Genomic DNA, 17343 nt, shown 5'->3' on the forward strand with positions numbered 1-17343 from the left:
TATAAATCATGATTAAAAATCTGCTTATAAATCATTTCAAGTGGTCATTAATCAACTATATATAGAGATATTCTTTCTTGCTAAAAATTAAAATTAAAGAATAAAATTTTTAATTGTTTTCCAGGTTTTCAATTTGCACTTAAACAAGGAAATTTTAATTAAGTAGTTTTTTAAGAAATGTTAGAGCAGGATCATCATTCTTAATTAAAATTTTGAATATTAAAATGTCATTATCGTTATTATACTATTTAGTCACAGAATTTGGGATAGATTCCACAGTTTTAGTATAGTACTGGTACCTCTGATAGCAAAACAAATATAATAATATTAGTACCAGTGTAAATAGTTGGATTATTTTATATATTTTATTATAATTTTTAATTATGATTGTATTGCTTCAACGGGAAGATAATCTTCAATATTTAGCTTCCAGCACCAAAGAAAGAAAGGGGTGTGGAAAGGAATGAGAGAGAAAAGGAAAGGAAAGGAAAGGAAAAAGAATATAAAAGTGAAATCAAGTTCAATTCAACGCAGCTCACCAACATCCCAGCTATTTATGTCTTAATTTCCCCGGAAAATAATATTCGAACCCGAAATCCGCGTGATTTCAACATTAGCATGTGAGGCTGGACACAAGTTGTCCTCTTAACCGCCGCGGTTGCTTCCCGGCGCTCCATCGCCGGTCCAGATCCCTCTGGCTCCCACACGCTGGCCGGTGCTAGCTCTGTTTCCAATTAATTATATATATATATATATTAAATGCTTATGCATAATTTATTGAAAACTTCCAAGCACATTCACTTTTCTATTCCACTTTCACATTCACACAATTAAAATCTTTCTCCGTCTTCCTTCACATCACACTCTTCTCTCATCCAATCTTCACCGTCACATCACGATAACCTGCGAACTTTCTGCAAAATGGGCTTGTAGTTACTGCACTTGTTTAGTTCGCAGAGAAAGAGAGGCTGTGTCTTACAATGAGAGTATGGTTCAGCAAAGACAATCAGGGATGGAGAGGATTGGCATTCGGGGAAGCCACGATCTGCACGATGCAAACGGCGCGGCGGATCACGTGACCATTGGGGTTTATGCGCCGGCGCATAAGCAGCCGCGGCTCCGGCGATCTGTGCGATCCGACTGGACCCGCAAGCTAACGGCGGGGCTTATTTTGGTGTTCCTATTCCTCGCGCTTGGCGTCACTGTCATAGCGTACTATTACCTCTCTCTAGACGACGGTAAAGTTAAGCTTTGAATGAGAATGTTTTGTTTCAATTACAATTTGTTTGATTCTGGGATGGTTAGATTGTTTAGCCCGGTCTGAAGCAGTGGGTTGCATTTTGTATTTAGCGTGATTGGTAATTGTTCCCCCTGTTGGGCTGGTAGGATTACTGTAGAGCGGGAAAAGGTAATTTAATATGAATGTTTGTGTTCTTTTGTTTGATTCTTTTAAACAAAACGTACACCTGATCATCTTAGCTGCGTTTTTTTCTCCTGATGTTTCCTTTTTTAAGTCTTGACACAATTTTTCTGAACGTCTTCTATGATAATGCTGTTATTCTGAGTTCTTACAAATTTGATTCTAGAACTCTCAGAAGCTTCCTCAGTGATTTGACTGTGTTTGCAGAACTAAACAGAGATGGTGATGAGAGTGATGATTTGAAGAATGATTCTGATTTTCTCATAAATGTGCCACGAATAGAGAGGAGCAGAGTCCTTGAGTTTGGGAATGTTTCAGTGGGTCATGGCCGAGATTCAAGGTATTGGGATAGAGATGATAGGCGAAGGGATGGAGATTACAATGAAGATGTGGTGGAGCAAATCAGCAAGGGTGAAAATATTGATAAAAGTAGTGCTACTGATAAGATGAATGGCAATATAAGGTCTTCAAATGGTGATTCTCGCAAGGATTCAGATAAAAGAGGTGTTGGCTTGTATAATGAAGCAGGGCGTCATGAATTGAAAAAGTATGAAGCAGAATATGAGGCCTCTTTGAAGAATGCAGTAGACTTAACTGAGAATAATGACAAAATGTCTAATGATGCTGGTAAAGAAAAGATGAATTCATTAATTGATGTTGATGATGAGTATGATGACTTCTCTGATTCTCAGGATACTGGAATGGAAGACTATGGGGACAGTAGAAATACTGGGTTGAAGCATTCTAATTCTAACATGCTAAAATTTGACAATGAAATTCATGGAGAATCTCTTCATTTTTCTGATCATGGAATTAAGGATGATATTCTTTCTGACATTGCTGAGGGAAACATTTCCTTAAACAGAAAAACCTCCCATCCCGTGAAAGGAAATTCTCAACAAGTTGGTCATGAAGATGGACAATTGATGAAAAAAGAAACAAAGAAAAAACGCAAACGCCGCAAGTTTTCAGGTGATCTTTATGATTGCTACTGGCGATTTCATAGATTTTCCTGGTTATCTGTTTTCTTAAAGGAAAATTTATTTGCATTTGTATCTTGGTTTATCATCAATTAGATTGATACCTCATCACTGCAAAAGCATGGCGATATAATTGCTGTGAGTTTTAGACGTTTCATCTTACTGAGTCTGTACACTTGGCAAAATTGGATGCTTTATACTGTTGCCATTTGGTTGTTTCATGGATTAAAGGTAGAGCCTTGCCTTATCCATCAGAAAAGCTGGACACAGGAACTTTGCAAAGATGAGGTTTTCCTACAAGCTTCGGCAAAGGAATACCTTGGCTTTATCCTATTATAAAAGCAGTTAAAAGACTTGTCATATGTATCAAATGTGTTTTCTCATTTGCTTTTCCTAGGAATTTGATTTTCTACTGATTTTTAATTTTTATAAATGTCAATGCAAGACCAGGTGGTACTTTATGTGATTGTATGTAAGAAATTTAATTCATTGTATGGATCATCAATTGAATCTTTTTTACCTTGACTAATGACCATCCACATTGCAAGGAGTTTGTGGTCTGGGAATCTGCTCCAGCTTTGTTTTCATTACTTGATAATTTTTTCATGTTTCTAGCTGGTAAGTCAGGATGTTTGGAACACTGAAAATGACTGTATAATGGTTGGATTGCAAAATTGAATAAATTTGGTAATATCCTAAAAATAGAGAAGTTCGTTCTTATTGAAGCATATAATATTAGGAGCAGTTCATAAGATATCTGGTCTAAACATGGGTTATGTCTGATATGGTTTTAGTGATTCCATCTACTTTGTGTAATCTGTCATGTGTCAAAGTTGACAATAACTTACCAATTAGCGCTGATTTTAAAAATAGACCAGTTTTAAAGCTAAACATATTTTGGAGAAGCCCCCTTCGATATGTGTCATTTGGAAACACCTCAGACAGTTGTCTAATTGGAGAACAGCCCTATGAACTATCACAATTGAGGATGTATTATCTCTAGTTTTTTGTGTCTTTGTCTAGATAGATTGGCTAGTTGCAAGTCAATGCTGGTGTGCTATGTGGCAGATGAAGAGTCTGAAATGGTTCAGCTTGATTTAGGTTTATCTGGTTGGATTTTGTTTCAAATGTTTGAAAGCTGCTCTTTGTTTTGCCAAACATTATCATACATAACAAGTAAAAGTTTTGGTGCTTGGTTTTATTTTCTCTATTACCTGAATTGTCATGCAACTATGCTTCAGGATCTTGTGAGATTAAGCTGTTAAACTCAACATCACAACTTGTTGAGCCTTTGGAAAGTCGGAAATTTGTCAGATTTAACTTGCAGTATACAGAAAGAGAAGAGAAGCCTTTGGGAGATGAACAATGGGTGCCCAGATTTGGAGGGCATCAAAGCTTAGAAGAGAGGGAAAAGTCATTTTTGGCTCAGGATCAAAATATCAAGTGCGGCTTTGTCAAAGGTCCAGAAGGTCCGCGAAGCACTGGGTTTGACTTGTCAGAAGATGATGCAAATTACATTAGCAGATGCCATATTGCAGTTATCTCATGCATTTTTGGAAATTCTGATCGCTTGAGGACACCAGCTACTAAAGCGGTACTGGATATGTTTTTCTATTTCATTTTTGGGTTCATGAGGTTATGAACAGTTCAAGAACCATGGATTGCTTACTTTATGGAAAATCATGTTATAACGTTAAGTTTTATACTTGTATGAAAGGAACGTAATGTTTTCTTTTCTTCTGAAAAAAAGTGTGCTTGACCTATGATTATTCTTATTTGCATTAAGCTCATGTATTTTGATAATAATATGGTCAAGAAGTCTGACAGGGAATATGATGCATGCCTGACTATTTGTGTTTGAACATGGTTGGCTTTGGGGATCTTCTTGTTGATGGACTACCGTGAACTTCAAAAGGCTAAAAGATTTCTCTTTTATTTTGTCTCTGCTTTTTCTTTTGCTTTTTTTGCCTGAGGTTGAGGTTGAACTTCTGAAGTTACTAATAATATGCGTAAGTTTGTGTATAAAGCTGATCATAAGATCTGAACAGAAACACAGCAGGTTCAACAACAATATAACAAGCATTTAGTTGGAAATTGATTGGCTTGTTATCATTGTTCAAGGCAACGGAGGGGTACAAAACATGGATAATACTTTAACATGCACATAAGAAAATGGATGTGCTCATAAAAAATTAGTATCAGTTGTTGGGCTTCATTGATGTGGAAATCATATGCTTTTTCAAATATTTCAAGCAGTTTCAACCAGCTTAATCACTTATTACCTTTTCTAAATTGATTTATTAAAATGTATTCAATATTCTGCCTGTGAAAGTGAGTGGTTTTCGTTTACTGTGTGAAAATTAATGACTGGTTAAAGCTATTTGTATGTGGTTAATATTAACAGTTGATGCAATTGACATAATGCAACTATTTTAATGTTAATCTGGGTCATTTTGATTTTAGGTCACTCGAGTGTCGAGGAAAAATGTCTGCTTTGTAATGTTTATCGATGAAGTTACCCTGCGAACACTTGTGTCTGATGGTCATGAGCCTGACAGAATGGGTTTCATTGGATTCTGGAAATTGGTGGTAGTGAAGAATCTACCCTATGATGACATGCGGAGAGTGGGAAAAATACCTAAATTGTTGCCACATCGGCTTTTTCCTTCTGCAAGGTGAGAACGAGTCCCCTTAAACATTGTGGTTAACCATTTTCTAAGCATTTTACCTTTTGGCTGTATTAAGTGGCATTTTTCAACTTAAACGACTTTTCCAGTAATGGTGTCATTGAAACATATTACAGGAACTGGTTAGTTCATTGCAGTCTGCTGTGATGGAAATGAACTAGTTATATGGGCAACAGGCTTTGTGTTTTTGGATTACGTTGACTTGATTATCAAAAACCTATGATTGGGTATTTTTGTTCCCTATATTTTTTTCAATTCATTCATAAACGAACTGGGGGAAGAAATGAAGGAATGTTTACTAACACAATTTGATGGGACTGGAATTGGAGTTGGTGATGTCTTGTTTGAAGATGGTTTTTATTTTTTAAATTTTTTTTAATATGCATCATAGACATAAGAACTGGTGTGGCTGGCAGAAGGTAATGCAGGAAACTGAACAGCTTTAGAGGTGGATACAAATATGTATGAGGACTGAAATAAAATTGTTTTTGCAATAAGTTTACTGTAGGATGCATCTTGGATAGAGTTAAACAATGGAAGAGAAATCAGGTTGAGTATTTTTTTTGAAGTTTGATTGATGATTTGGCATATAAACCAAATAGGCCTTTTGTTTTTATGGTTTCCTATTAGAAGATATATCTGGTAATTTTGGTTTTTGGTTAGGTCTGACCACCCAAGCTATTTTATAAAGCATTAGGTCCTGCTTTTCTTTGTTATTTGCTTATCACATTCTTTTGTATATTAGAACCTGCGTCTAGATTCTAGAACTTTCTTTTTTTGAAAAAGGAAAGATTCTAGGAATAATTCTATAATGTTGTTGGCTGTCTCTAACGTTGGACTTATTGTCCTTTTATTTCTATTCTCAAGCTTTCCCAAAGGTTTTATTCAGAGCAAAATTGTTTATAATTTATGCTTTTTGTTTTCTTGCAAACCTCCAGGTATTCAATCTGGTTGGACAGCAAATTGCGTCTCCAGCTTGACCCCTTGCTTATCTTGGAAAACTATTTGTGGAGAAAAGGATACGAATTTGCTATATCCAATCACTATGATCGGCATTGTGTTTGGGAAGAGGTTGCACGAAACAAGAAATTGAACAAGTACAATCATACTTTGATAGATCAACAATTTGCATTTTATCAGGCTGATGGACTGAAAAGATTTAATGCATCTGATCCAAATAAGCTTCTCCCCAGCAGTAGGTTCTTTTAAGGGTTTTCTCTTGTGTGAATTCTTCGAACTTCGAAGTCACAATTCAAGTCTTCTTCCTTAACTGTCTTCATGTTTTCTGCTTTGTGACAGATGTACCTGAAGGTTCCTTTATCATCAGGGCACACACTCCAATGACTAATTTGTTCTCCTGTCTTTGGTTCAATGAAGTTGACCGGTTTACTCCTCGTGATCAGCTAAGTTTTGCATACACTTACCAGAAGCTGAGAAGGATGAACCCTGATAAACCTTTTCATCTTAACATGTTCAAGGTAAAGAAAGTTTCCTACAGACCACATTATGCGAACATTGCTTGCTTTTTAAGAAGATATTTGATTGATGTTGTGGAACGGTTATAGTGTCACAGGACCAAGCCCGGTTGGTCCAACCAGTGAAATGACATCAAACCCGTCTGTTTCCAACAATTAGACTTTTAATTGAGCTGGATGGACCAGGCAGTTGAACTGCTGGCTTAGTGATTGAACCAGATTTGGGTCTAATCTGTTTTGCAATGATTAATCCTATCATTTTATATGAATTGGATCATAGCTTTCTCTGCTGCATGTAATTGATAAAAAAGAGTATGTTATCTGCATAAATATGGCTATTCGTAAATATATTCTAAATTTAGAACGTGTTTTTTCTTTTTGGGGGGGGGGGGAGGGTTGTGTAGTTGGATCAATTTTTAATGAAATATGGTTGGTTCAAGTGGTTCTACAAGTGACCCTGTGGTTGAACCACTGACCCAGCTTCTTTATTGGTTCAGTGTCCATGCAATGGAAAGACTAAGAATGTTTATTTCACACTTCTGTTGGTTTCTTCCGCCCAGGACTGTGAGAGGAGACACATGGCCAAACTATTTCATCACAGAGTGGATGAAAAACGTCGACAAAAAGCCACGGAGTAAAGTGGGTGTTCACGGCCATATTTTGACCTTGATATGATGTACTTGGCCTGTCTCTTCAATGCCTGTCAATATTGTGATCTCAGGCTGTCCATACGCTGAAGTTTCAGCCACATAATTTAGTGACTCGATGGTACAGCACAGGTGTTTCCAAGAGGAGCTGACTGTTGGTAGCCATACCACACACGATTATCAGAATTTTTTGGTATGCTTTTTATATTTTTAATATATATATATTTTCTGTATCAATTCATTACAGTAAATTCATTTCTTCCTCTGGGAAGTAAAGAGAACCTCAAAATGACCTCCTGTCCATCACCCACAGCAGCTCCTAGTCATTCTCTCTTTCATAATTCTGGGATTGCTTTGTTGTTGTATGTAGAAAATTTTGATATGATAGGTCATTCATCCTCTTGTCAGGAATCAGACTTGTATGATTCTTTTCTCACTGATTTATCAATCAACTATTCTTTATATTTTCATGGTAACGACTTATAAATATTTATTTTGTTCCTCTGGATTTCTATTCCTTCTTATGTGACTTTTGCATGGTTGCGTGTATAGCTAGGAATGACCATCATGATGTTATCTAATCTGGAACATTCATTCACGCTCTGCATAAGTTAACTAAACCATCTAAAAATCATGACCTTATCTTCAACCAACTCTCCCAGGATGCTTTTTATTTTAGATGGGAAGAAAATAACAAACATTTTAAACGAATTCTAATTATTTTAGCCTTCGAATTACCTCATAATGGGTCCTTTTTTTTTTTCATTGTTCAAAATGAAGAAGTTGGCTGTTCAGTGATTTTCCAAAAATTGACTGTAAACTCCCCCCCCCCCTCTCTCTCACTAACACACACACACACACACATTCTTACAAAGCTGAACATGTCATAGTCTGTCAATTTCAAGGATTTTGAATTATATGTGCGTGCCTCTTAAATGAAAATTATAAACTCATTTTTTCAAAAAAAAAAAAAAAGACTGGAAGCTTCATAGCTTTTTTTTTTTTTTTTTTCCTTCCTTTTTTGGGGCCAAAATGGAAGCTTCATAGCTGGAAGCTGCCAATTTGTAGATTGTAGAAGCAGCCCAGACAGGGACAATAACTCTGGAGGGTGGGGATTATATATTGGGTTAGAAGATAGTTTTGGGCTTCTCACTGTCTGATCCAGTCCTATTTAAACATATCAACTAGATCACTGGACTACCCTTAATTGCCAGTTGCTGGGCTGGGCTTCGTCCACCTTTGTTCAAATGGGTTTTGAAAAAAGGACCGGATAAGATGAGATAACAATGAGTCATCGAACATGCAGCCACGGCTTCTGGAAAAATCAAGAAAGGATAATGTGCAGAAGAACAAAGAATTGAAGCAGTCTATGCAACGGAAATTAAAGTAACAAATTATCATTAACAGGATATTAAATTAAAGTCATTATTATTGTAAAAATAAAAGGGAAAACTAATCTGTGAGTCCTCATAGTTTAACTTAATTTTTAATCAACTCCTTCAAATTATCTCCGTTATATGCGTTGCTCCTTTTGCTTCGGAAACGTTAACCAGGGACGAAGAGATTCATGATTGCCGTTAAAAAGAAACGAGGTAGCTGACAGCTGGGTCACTTTCTCAAAATAAAAGGATATTTGTGACAATCAAACCGTACGTCAATGGTTGCTAAAACACGCTCACAAAAACGTCGTCCATGTATGTCACCCAAACAAAAAAAAATTAGTTGTCCATGTTGGCCAAAAAACAAAATTTAATGTTGCTTATAAATTGTGTTTGACTGGCCAACAAAAATCATGCACGTCGTAAGGGATAACTGAGAGAAGAAAAAATTGATTTATTTATAAAATAGAGAGAGAATGAAATTTTTTGTTCTCTTTATAGGGCAAAGAAAGCAAATTTTTATACGAATGTACAACTTCACCCTTCATTAATTATTGTGTTGATTTGTTCTTATGAGGCATATTGTAAACTACCTCCGATTTTTAATATAAAGACTCGTTTAACTTTTATTTTGGTCTTAAATATAAGACCCTAATATATTTTGTCTATCATATCTATCTTTTTTTTAAAGATAATTCTTGTAATAATGATAGTTCTCGCTAATACACTTGATTAGCAAAGATATTTAAAAAAAACAATACTTATTTATTACAAATAACTAACTTAACTAGTTTTCTTAATTTATTCAAATTATTCAACTAGTTTTTAACTTTTTATATTAAGGACCACAGATAGTATTAAATAAAGATAAATTTGAAAAGTTATTAAATTTTAAATGAGAGTTAATAAATTTTAAGATTTTCATTAGTCAATGTGAAACATATTGAAAGTGACTTATAAATAGTATCAGAAGAGTATATAACAATATCATCAATTAAGTAAAATCACATTTTTGCTGAGAAAATTAATTATAGCCGGATATTTAGTAAACTATTTCAAAACACAAGTCACATTCTCTGTTTTTTTTGTTTAATCATCTTTGCCATGTGAGTTTGAGACCCTCCAATTTTTTTAATACACTTCTTATTAAATTTTTAAAAAAACTGTAAAAAATTAAATCACGCGTATTCTATAAGTTATTTATTCTTTTAATTTAAAAAATTAGTAATTAATTATGAGATAAGTTAAAGGATGTTATATTTCTATAAAAATAATGTAATAAATTTATAAGACGTTACAATCTTCAGATGTTAATGGAATTATGAATAATTCTGCACGTTATATCATGCCACGTCACACTAATTAAACTATAAGCTGGCTGAAATTAATTAAATTTGACATCATTTTTTTGCCAACAAAATTTGACATAAATTAAATAATATGAGGCCTCGCGGAATTCAACAGCCGTACCATATCGTGGACGAGGCATTAATAAATGTTGACACGCCATATTGTTGGAAGGCAGCCAACGTTCAAATTAAAAAACATGAAGGCTGCTATTGATATATTTGTCATATTTTATGTATTGGGCCCAACATATCTAACATTCTTTTTTGATAAAACAACATATCTAACATTCTAATTAATAGTCAAAATTATAGTCATAAAAAAATAATTTATTGTGAGAAAAAACTTAAATGTCAAACATTTTTGTCGAGCTTTGAACAAACTGAATCTTCTTTCTACGTTTTTATGAATAGTGAGGATTGATATTTAAAATTGATAATTCACGATACCTTGGAGATAATGGTAAAACTAATTTTAAGGTCCATGTAATTTATATCAATTTTTAATCGAGTCTTTATAATTTATTTATTTTTAACCAAGTCCTATACTTTAATCCGTTAAATCCATCCATCTCTCAAAATCTAAACTATTATAGCATCGTTAATTTTATTGAGTTAGAGGTTGACAGATAGACGCATAGACGTGACATTTTTCTTTTTCTTTTCCTTTTTTTTTGAAAAATAATCTTATGCAATAAAAGCCCATATGTCTTTTCTCATATTTCTTTCATTTTCAAGTCATACTACCTTCAGTCCTTAATATAAGATCCTATTTGACTTTTATTTTGGTTCTAAATATAAGACCCAAATCCACTTTGTCTCTCATATTTATACATTTTTTTCTAAAGTAACCATTCTAACAATGATAATTTTAGTCAATACACTTGATTAGTAAGGATATTTTAGGAAAGACAACACTTATTTAGGACAAATAACAAACTCAACTTACTTTATTAATCTTCTCAAATTAGTCAACTGGCTCTTATAATTAGGACAGAAGGTAGTAATTCATTTTGATTCAATAAATAAAAGTTTTATATTTTGAACAGTACATGCGTATTACCCATTTTCATCCTCTCACATTATGATATTCAATGGTTGTTTCTCCCTGTCCTCAGCAACCCCCCCCCCCCAACTTTGGTACGAGGAAATTTGAAGAACTGAATGAAATATTAAAAAAAAAAAAAAAAGGACAGCCAATCCCTTCTCGTCCTCAAACATGGCCGATTTTGCTTAGAAGCTTGAACAGCTTGAAGAAACTGGCGTTATCTCTCAACTCTCCTTTATTTCATTTAGAGTGATTTTTCTTCCTCCTTTTAGCAGCTGTGCTCAGGAAGTTAGAGGATGAAATGAAGATGAGGCGGCTATGGACTTTGAATATTGGCAATTAATCCACCTAGCTGCCACGTTACGTTGTTATGTCTATGTGTTACACTCTCTAACTTGTTAAAATTAATGGTGTTATGATATTTAGATCCTGAGAGATGAATGGACTTAACGGATTAAAATATAACTAAGGGCGCGATTTAAAAGAAATAAAACCTGATTTAAAATTGATATAAATTATGAGGACTTGCAAATTAGTTTTTCTTTAGATAATTAATACTCCTTTGACATTTTAATTTTCTATATTACACAAACTTTCAATTTTATTTTTGGCTTTTTAATAAATTAATAAAAAAGCCATAAATTAATAACTTTTATACAATATTCGTGAACAATTCTAACTACTCGTTTGGATTAGTTTATTTTGAATAACTCTAAGTTTTGCAAAATAAATATATTAGAAGAGTTTTATTTCATAAAACAAAACACAAACATCTCCGTCTGTTATATTACCTCTGGTTCTTGATATAATAGTTAGATAACTAATTTTAAAAAAATTAAAAAAATTAGTTAAGTTGGTGAATTTTAACAAATGTTTTAGTTAATTAATTTTAACACGTGTATTAATTTTTAGTTGTAAACTTGTATCTTATGAATATAGTGGTTAATATCTGTAGTTCGACTAGTAAATTTCTGTTATGTAATTAAGTAATAAATTTAAGGAAATTTTTAATGATTAATTAATTTACATATTTTTTTGGTTCAGTAGAATTTTGAATATTTGTTCAGGAGAATTCTCCTGAACAAATATTCAAATACTACCTCTGGTCCTAATTATAAGACCCAGTTGACTTATTTGAGGAGATTAAGGAAGTAAGTTAAGTTAGTTATTTGTAATAAATAAGTGTTATCATTCCTAAAATATCCTTGCTAATTAAGTGTATTGGTCAGAACTATCATTATTAGAAGGACTATCTTAGAAAAAATGCATAAATATGAGAGACAAAATAGATTGGGGTCTTATAATTAGAACCAAACAAAAAGTCAAACGGGGTCTTATATTAAGGACTGGAGGTAGTAGTTCACTTCCGTTGTAATGCAAAAATGATCTGCATACATATGAAGTTCTTGCTCTGTAGACTTTGTAATTAATCTTCTCTAAATATATATATGTAGTCAGCCGCATGATAAAATTAAACAATATTGAGGGATATAGAAATTTAATTAGACCAAACTTTCCAATTTCTATAACAGAAAAATTGTTAATTGACGTTAGTTTCGTAACAAAAGTCCTTAATTTTGATTCTTTGCCCTGAGAATTGGTCAAAGTGATGAGGTCTGCATGCATGGAAATTCAGAGACATAAGAATCTTGACTCTGAAAATTTCAGCAATTGAGGCTTTCTCTTGATTCTTCAAGTGACCTCACCTTCATGGCTTGACTTTTACGCGCCGTTTGGTTACTTCTTTCATTTTCATTTGGATGCTGAATATGTTTATCTCAAACTCTGTAAAATCACTTCTAAAACTGTGATTTGGTTTTTATCCAAACACTTCCTAAACCTAAATACCCCAGTTGTTAAGCCTACCTATCACTTTGGTTTGTACTATAAGTTGCTTTAACTCATTTTCGCATATTAAGGAATATATTGCATTGATACATTTTTTTGAAAATTTGTCCTTATTAAATTTGTTCTTTCTCTGTATTTGCAAATCATTCTCACATTTTTCTCCTTTCAACAGAAATTAAATAGAAGAAAAATTGAAAAATAATTATTGACTTATATTTAGAATTAAATTATTTTTTAACAAACGAATAAAGACTGGACTAGTATATTAATACCAGCAGCCTTTAGTCTTATCTTACACACGGCGTTAGTTAATTAATACTCCTTTTGATTTTATAGTTTCTATAAGATAAAATAGACAAGAGTTGTGCGTCCTTAGCTATCTATAAGACCATCCACAAAACCTAAGCAGTAATAATATATTAACTAATTTATTTGGTTTTTTATCAATGGAGTTCATTTGACTTCTTCAATGTACTCTATTAGTTAAATATTAACTAATTTATTGATTTTTTCAATCAACTCGGATATTCCATTAATTGCAACTTTTATGGCTTATTGGATGTACTCTTCTAATCCTATTTATAAGGTTAAAAGAGAATTCCCTTATTTATGAGTCATTTTAGTAAATTTTTAACATGAAGATATTATTCTATCCTTCCTTATATTGTATGAATTATTATTTTTTAAAAAATATATATTAAATACAGATAAGGTTATAAAGTTGGTAAATTTAACAAAAAATAATACGGTGTAATATTTTTCTTAGTTTGGATGAATCATGTTGAAAATAATTTATAAATAGAACTAAAAAAGTAATTTATAGTTTTTAAATAAAATTTAACTTTAGCATTTCTATTTGATTTCGATTAGGCAGTTGGATATAGCATATAAGTGAATATATGTTACTTTATGTTTTTAATATAAGAGTTAGTTAACTAATTCGAATAGGTTAAAAAAATTTGTTAAATGATTTATTTGTAATGACTAGGTGTTATTTTTCCTAGAATACCCTTTCTATCATATATACTCTTTCGGTTCTAAATATAAAACTTATTTTTATATTATAAAATGAGTCTTATATTTAGAACTGAAGGAGCATTAACTAAAACTACTATTTAATGAAACATTTAACATATACAACTACTACAAAAACTACTTTAAAAAATAGATAAACATGAGAAACAAAATAAATTGGAATCTTATATTTAGAACCAAATTAAATGTCAGACTAACCTTTATACTAGTAACTAGAGGTAGTATATATATACACATATATATGACCAAAAGTTGAAATTCTAACTTTGGATTTTGGAATTCAGACTTGGTTAACATTTTTTTATTTAATTTTAAACTTCAAGTCCTTTCATAAATACTTGTCTATGTTCACAAATTAGTTAAGTACGCACGGTACGCAAATTATATATTGGGACAAAAATTGAAGTCAGGACTGCACACTCCATAATATTACCTCCAATCCTAAATATAATATTTAATTCATTGTACAAATTAGATTTTATATTTATTAGTGATACAAATTAGATTTTATATGCGTCTATCCATCAATTAATTATTAACTCCTGGTATATTCCGTGTCCTATTGGCTGACACATACCACCAATGTTATCTCCGTTTTTTTTTTCATTTACAAGAAAATTAATCGAAATAAAATTAAATGATACTCCTCGTATACTTATACTTAATGTACGATTTAATTCTAATGTTTATATGAGATCTATTTCGTATGTTTATCTATCAATTTTTCTTAAATTAATCCTGTTCATATTCCCTCAACAATAATCAAGTTGGAGAGAGAATGAGGAAGGAAATTAAGAAATGATGCTTAGGATGTTTACAAAAAATATTATATTAACTAATTTAACTAATATACTTTATTTACTCAAATTAGTTAATTAAGTATGAGATTAAGCATCATAGGATACCAAAAATTGTTCATGCACACATCATAAGATAAACATAGAGAACATAAAACATCCATCTCTCTTGCGTCTTTCAAGGCATCTTCCAAAAAATAAACCCAAAAAAAAAAAACATAAATTCGTGTACGGCTTAGTTTGGATGCTTATTAAGAGTGGTGACTGTCAAACTCATCAGGTTTAAACAATCTAAATATAATATGAACAGTCTTAATGTAAAATTTTTAATAAATTACTTTTAGATTAAAAAATTTTCTTTTGGAAATCATATACCCATTAAAATAATTGTTTTAAAAATAAAAATGAAAAAAATCAAATCAAAACAATTGAAATTAATCTGATGAGTTTGAGTGCTTATTCACTCTTTGATGACGATGGAAACTCATCCCGTCTCTCTATATATATGTGTGCAGGCACACCAGCACACACATCCAACAACATATTATTGAAAGAGTTCAATAGAGAGAAGAGCCACTAAACCTCGTAGAACAAGATGAACTCCATTGAGATGAACCACCAACATGTGATTAAATCCCTCTCTAATGACCAAGATGCTTGTCTTCAAGCCATGATTCTAAGTGCTGGTCAGGTAAACGCCGCCGTTTTGAACGCTGCCCTTCAGCTTAACCTCTTCGACATCATTTCAGAATCAAAAGGAGACGTCGACGATGGTTATGTTTCGCCCACTGAGATCGCTTCCAGACTCACCTCCCAGAAGAGCAAGATCGCCATAATCTCCGGCAGGCTCGACCGGATGCTCCGCTTGCTGGTGGCTCACTCCCTTCTCACCTGCTCCGTCAGAACCTCCGTCGACGGCACCACCCAGAGGCTCTACGCCCTCTCTCCCACCGGCCAATACTTCGTCTCCAAACAAGACGGCGCTTCCTGGGCTTCCCTGATGCCCGGCATATCCTATCATCCTCACATGTCACAGGTTTTGTAAGTATCAACAAAGCCTTAAAGATATTAAGTTTATACATGTACGTATATTATTTCTAATGGATTATGATTTTTCTTCTATTAGTCTGAACTTGAGGGAAGGGGTGCTCAAGCTGAATGAGGGAGAAGACCTGAGCAAGATAGTTCATGGGACAAGTGTGTACGAGTACATGGAAATGGATCCTGCACTGAAACTGAAGTTCCAGAGAACAATGGCGGATCAGTCTGCTTTACATATGGAGAAGATTCTGGCGATATATAAAGGCTTTGAGGGTTCATCTTCTCTGGTTGATGTGGCTGGTGGTATTGGCCAATCCCTTAATATGATCATATCCAAGTACCCTTCCATTAACGGCATTAACTTTGATTTGCCCCATGTCATTGAGGATGCCCCTACCTATCCAGGTATTCTCCTTCTTTGTGCTCCGTTCTATCAAATTTAACTGAAATACTTTATAATCTTACTAATTAATCATTCTTGCATTTATATTTATACGCTTAGGAATAAAGCATGTTGGAGGAGACATGTTCAGAAGTGTTCCAAGTGCTGATGCTATAATGATAAAGGTATGCCTCTTTAACAAAGTCAAAGTATGATGCTATTGCCCGCCTGTTGTTTCAAAGGGCTTTTTATATCACTTTTGGAGAAACATAAACTCTTTGACTAGTTTTTATATTTAAGACCAGAAAGAGTAATATATATATACTACTTCCAATCTTTAATATAAGACTCAGTTGACTAATTTGGAGAAATTAAAAAAGTTACTAAATTACTTTAAAGTATTTATACCTATCTTTTTTTCCAAACTAACGTATCTTAAATATTTTAAAAAGATCATATAATATATAATATAATTAAGCAATTTAGTAATTTCTTTAATCTTCCCAAATTAGTCAACTAGGTCTTATACTTAAGTACTTTTAAGATTTTGAGTTAATTAAGACGTGTTGCTGATGGAATCTTTCTGATATTATTATATATTGCAGGGCACAACACATAACTGGTCAGATGAAAAGTGTGTGAAGATATTTAGGAACTGCCATGAGGTATTGGATAAAGGAGGGAAAGTGATAGTGATAGACTTAATAATGCAAGAGGAACCAGAAATAAGCAGTGCTGCGAAGAATGTGGCCATTGCTGATATAGTAATGTTCTCTCAAGGAGGAGGACTTGAAAGAACTGAGAAACAGTTTGAAGCCTTGTGCAAGAGATCTGGCTTTTCTGGGTTCCGACTTGCTGCTCGTGTCCTCTCCATTGTAGGCGTTATGGAGTTTTACAAGCATTAGTTTTTAATTTTAGATGAAGCCAAAAGGTCCCAATAATGATTGATATTAAAGAATTATTATTAAATTAATAAATAAAATGAATAAAGTTTGGCTGTTGTGAAGGAAGGAGTTGGTGTGTGAGTGTTAATTATTATACATTAGTTTAAGTTTCTCATCATATGGTGTATTTGATTGATTATAGTTAATTTGCAATAATTAATTTAATGTTATGGTGCATCATCCATGTTATTTTCATGAGAGATAAAAAAAATTAGTTCTGGGCAACTTGTTGACCATCATTCAGCAATTCTGACTTCACAAACAGCTACCAGCTTTTATCTCTTTCTTTTTATTTTTCCTCCGGGCGTACGGGC

At 33.0% G+C, this 17343-nt stretch overlaps 2 protein-coding genes across 3 annotated transcripts; both read left to right on the forward strand.

Annotated features, from left to right (window-relative positions):
• Positions 1–490: 490 nt before the first annotated feature.
• On the forward strand, positions 491–7717 carry LOC114760683 (uncharacterized). Of its 2 annotated transcripts, none has more exons than XM_028949969.1 (8): positions 491–1238; positions 1628–2392; positions 3642–3994; positions 4864–5075; positions 6026–6282; positions 6387–6565; positions 7123–7201; positions 7284–7717. In XM_028949969.1, exons 1-7 carry the CDS (start codon positions 989–991, stop codon positions 7198–7200), a joined length of 2094 nt encoding a protein of 697 aa, XP_028805802.1. In that variant the 5' UTR covers positions 491–988; the 3' UTR covers position 7201; positions 7284–7717. The 2 variants fall into 2 exon arrangements, with proteins under 2 accessions (XP_028805802.1, XP_028805804.1); XM_028949971.1 differs by having other exon boundaries at positions 7337–7717.
• Positions 7718–15212: 7495 nt separating this feature from the next.
• Positions 15213–17240, forward strand: LOC114760684 (isoliquiritigenin 2'-O-methyltransferase-like). Its single transcript, XM_028949972.1, has 4 exons — positions 15213–15703; positions 15789–16108; positions 16206–16270; positions 16691–17240. The coding sequence occupies exons 1-4, from the start codon at positions 15258–15260 to the stop codon at positions 16988–16990; spliced, it is 1131 nt and encodes a 376-aa protein (XP_028805805.1). The 5' UTR covers positions 15213–15257; the 3' UTR covers positions 16991–17240.
• The last annotated feature ends 103 nt before the right edge of the window (positions 17241–17343 follow it).

The sequence above is a fragment of the Neltuma alba genome, unplaced genomic scaffold (assembly GCF_004799145.2).
Source record: "Neltuma alba isolate B1F8T4 unplaced genomic scaffold, ASM479914v2 tig00011011_pilon, whole genome shotgun sequence".
In the NCBI taxonomy this organism is placed as follows: Eukaryota; Viridiplantae; Streptophyta; class Magnoliopsida; order Fabales; family Fabaceae; genus Neltuma; species Neltuma alba.

What these genes read in the sequence shown, in the direction of transcription:
- LOC114760683 (XM_028949969.1), top strand. Translation starts at nt 989, where the DNA reads ATGGTTCAGCAAAGACAATCAGGGATGGAGAGGATTGGCATTCGGGGA. An exon ending in CAAACGCCGCAAGTTTTCAG is followed by an intron (nt 2,393 to 3,641) that starts GTGATCTTTATG and finishes ACTATGCTTCAG; the next exon opens with GATCTTGTGAGATTAAGCTG. An exon ending in TTCATCTTAACATGTTCAAG is followed by an intron (nt 6,566 to 7,122) that starts GTAAAGAAAGTT and finishes TCTTCCGCCCAG; the next exon opens with GACTGTGAGAGGAGACACAT.
- LOC114760684 (XM_028949972.1), top strand. Translation starts at nt 15,258, where the DNA reads ATGAACTCCATTGAGATGAACCACCAACATGTGATTAAATCCCTCTCT. An exon ending in CCTCACATGTCACAGGTTTT is followed by an intron (nt 15,704 to 15,788) that starts GTAAGTATCAAC and finishes TTCTTCTATTAG; the next exon opens with TCTGAACTTGAGGGAAGGGG. An exon ending in CTGATGCTATAATGATAAAG is followed by an intron (nt 16,271 to 16,690) that starts GTATGCCTCTTT and finishes TATATATTGCAG; the next exon opens with GGCACAACACATAACTGGTC.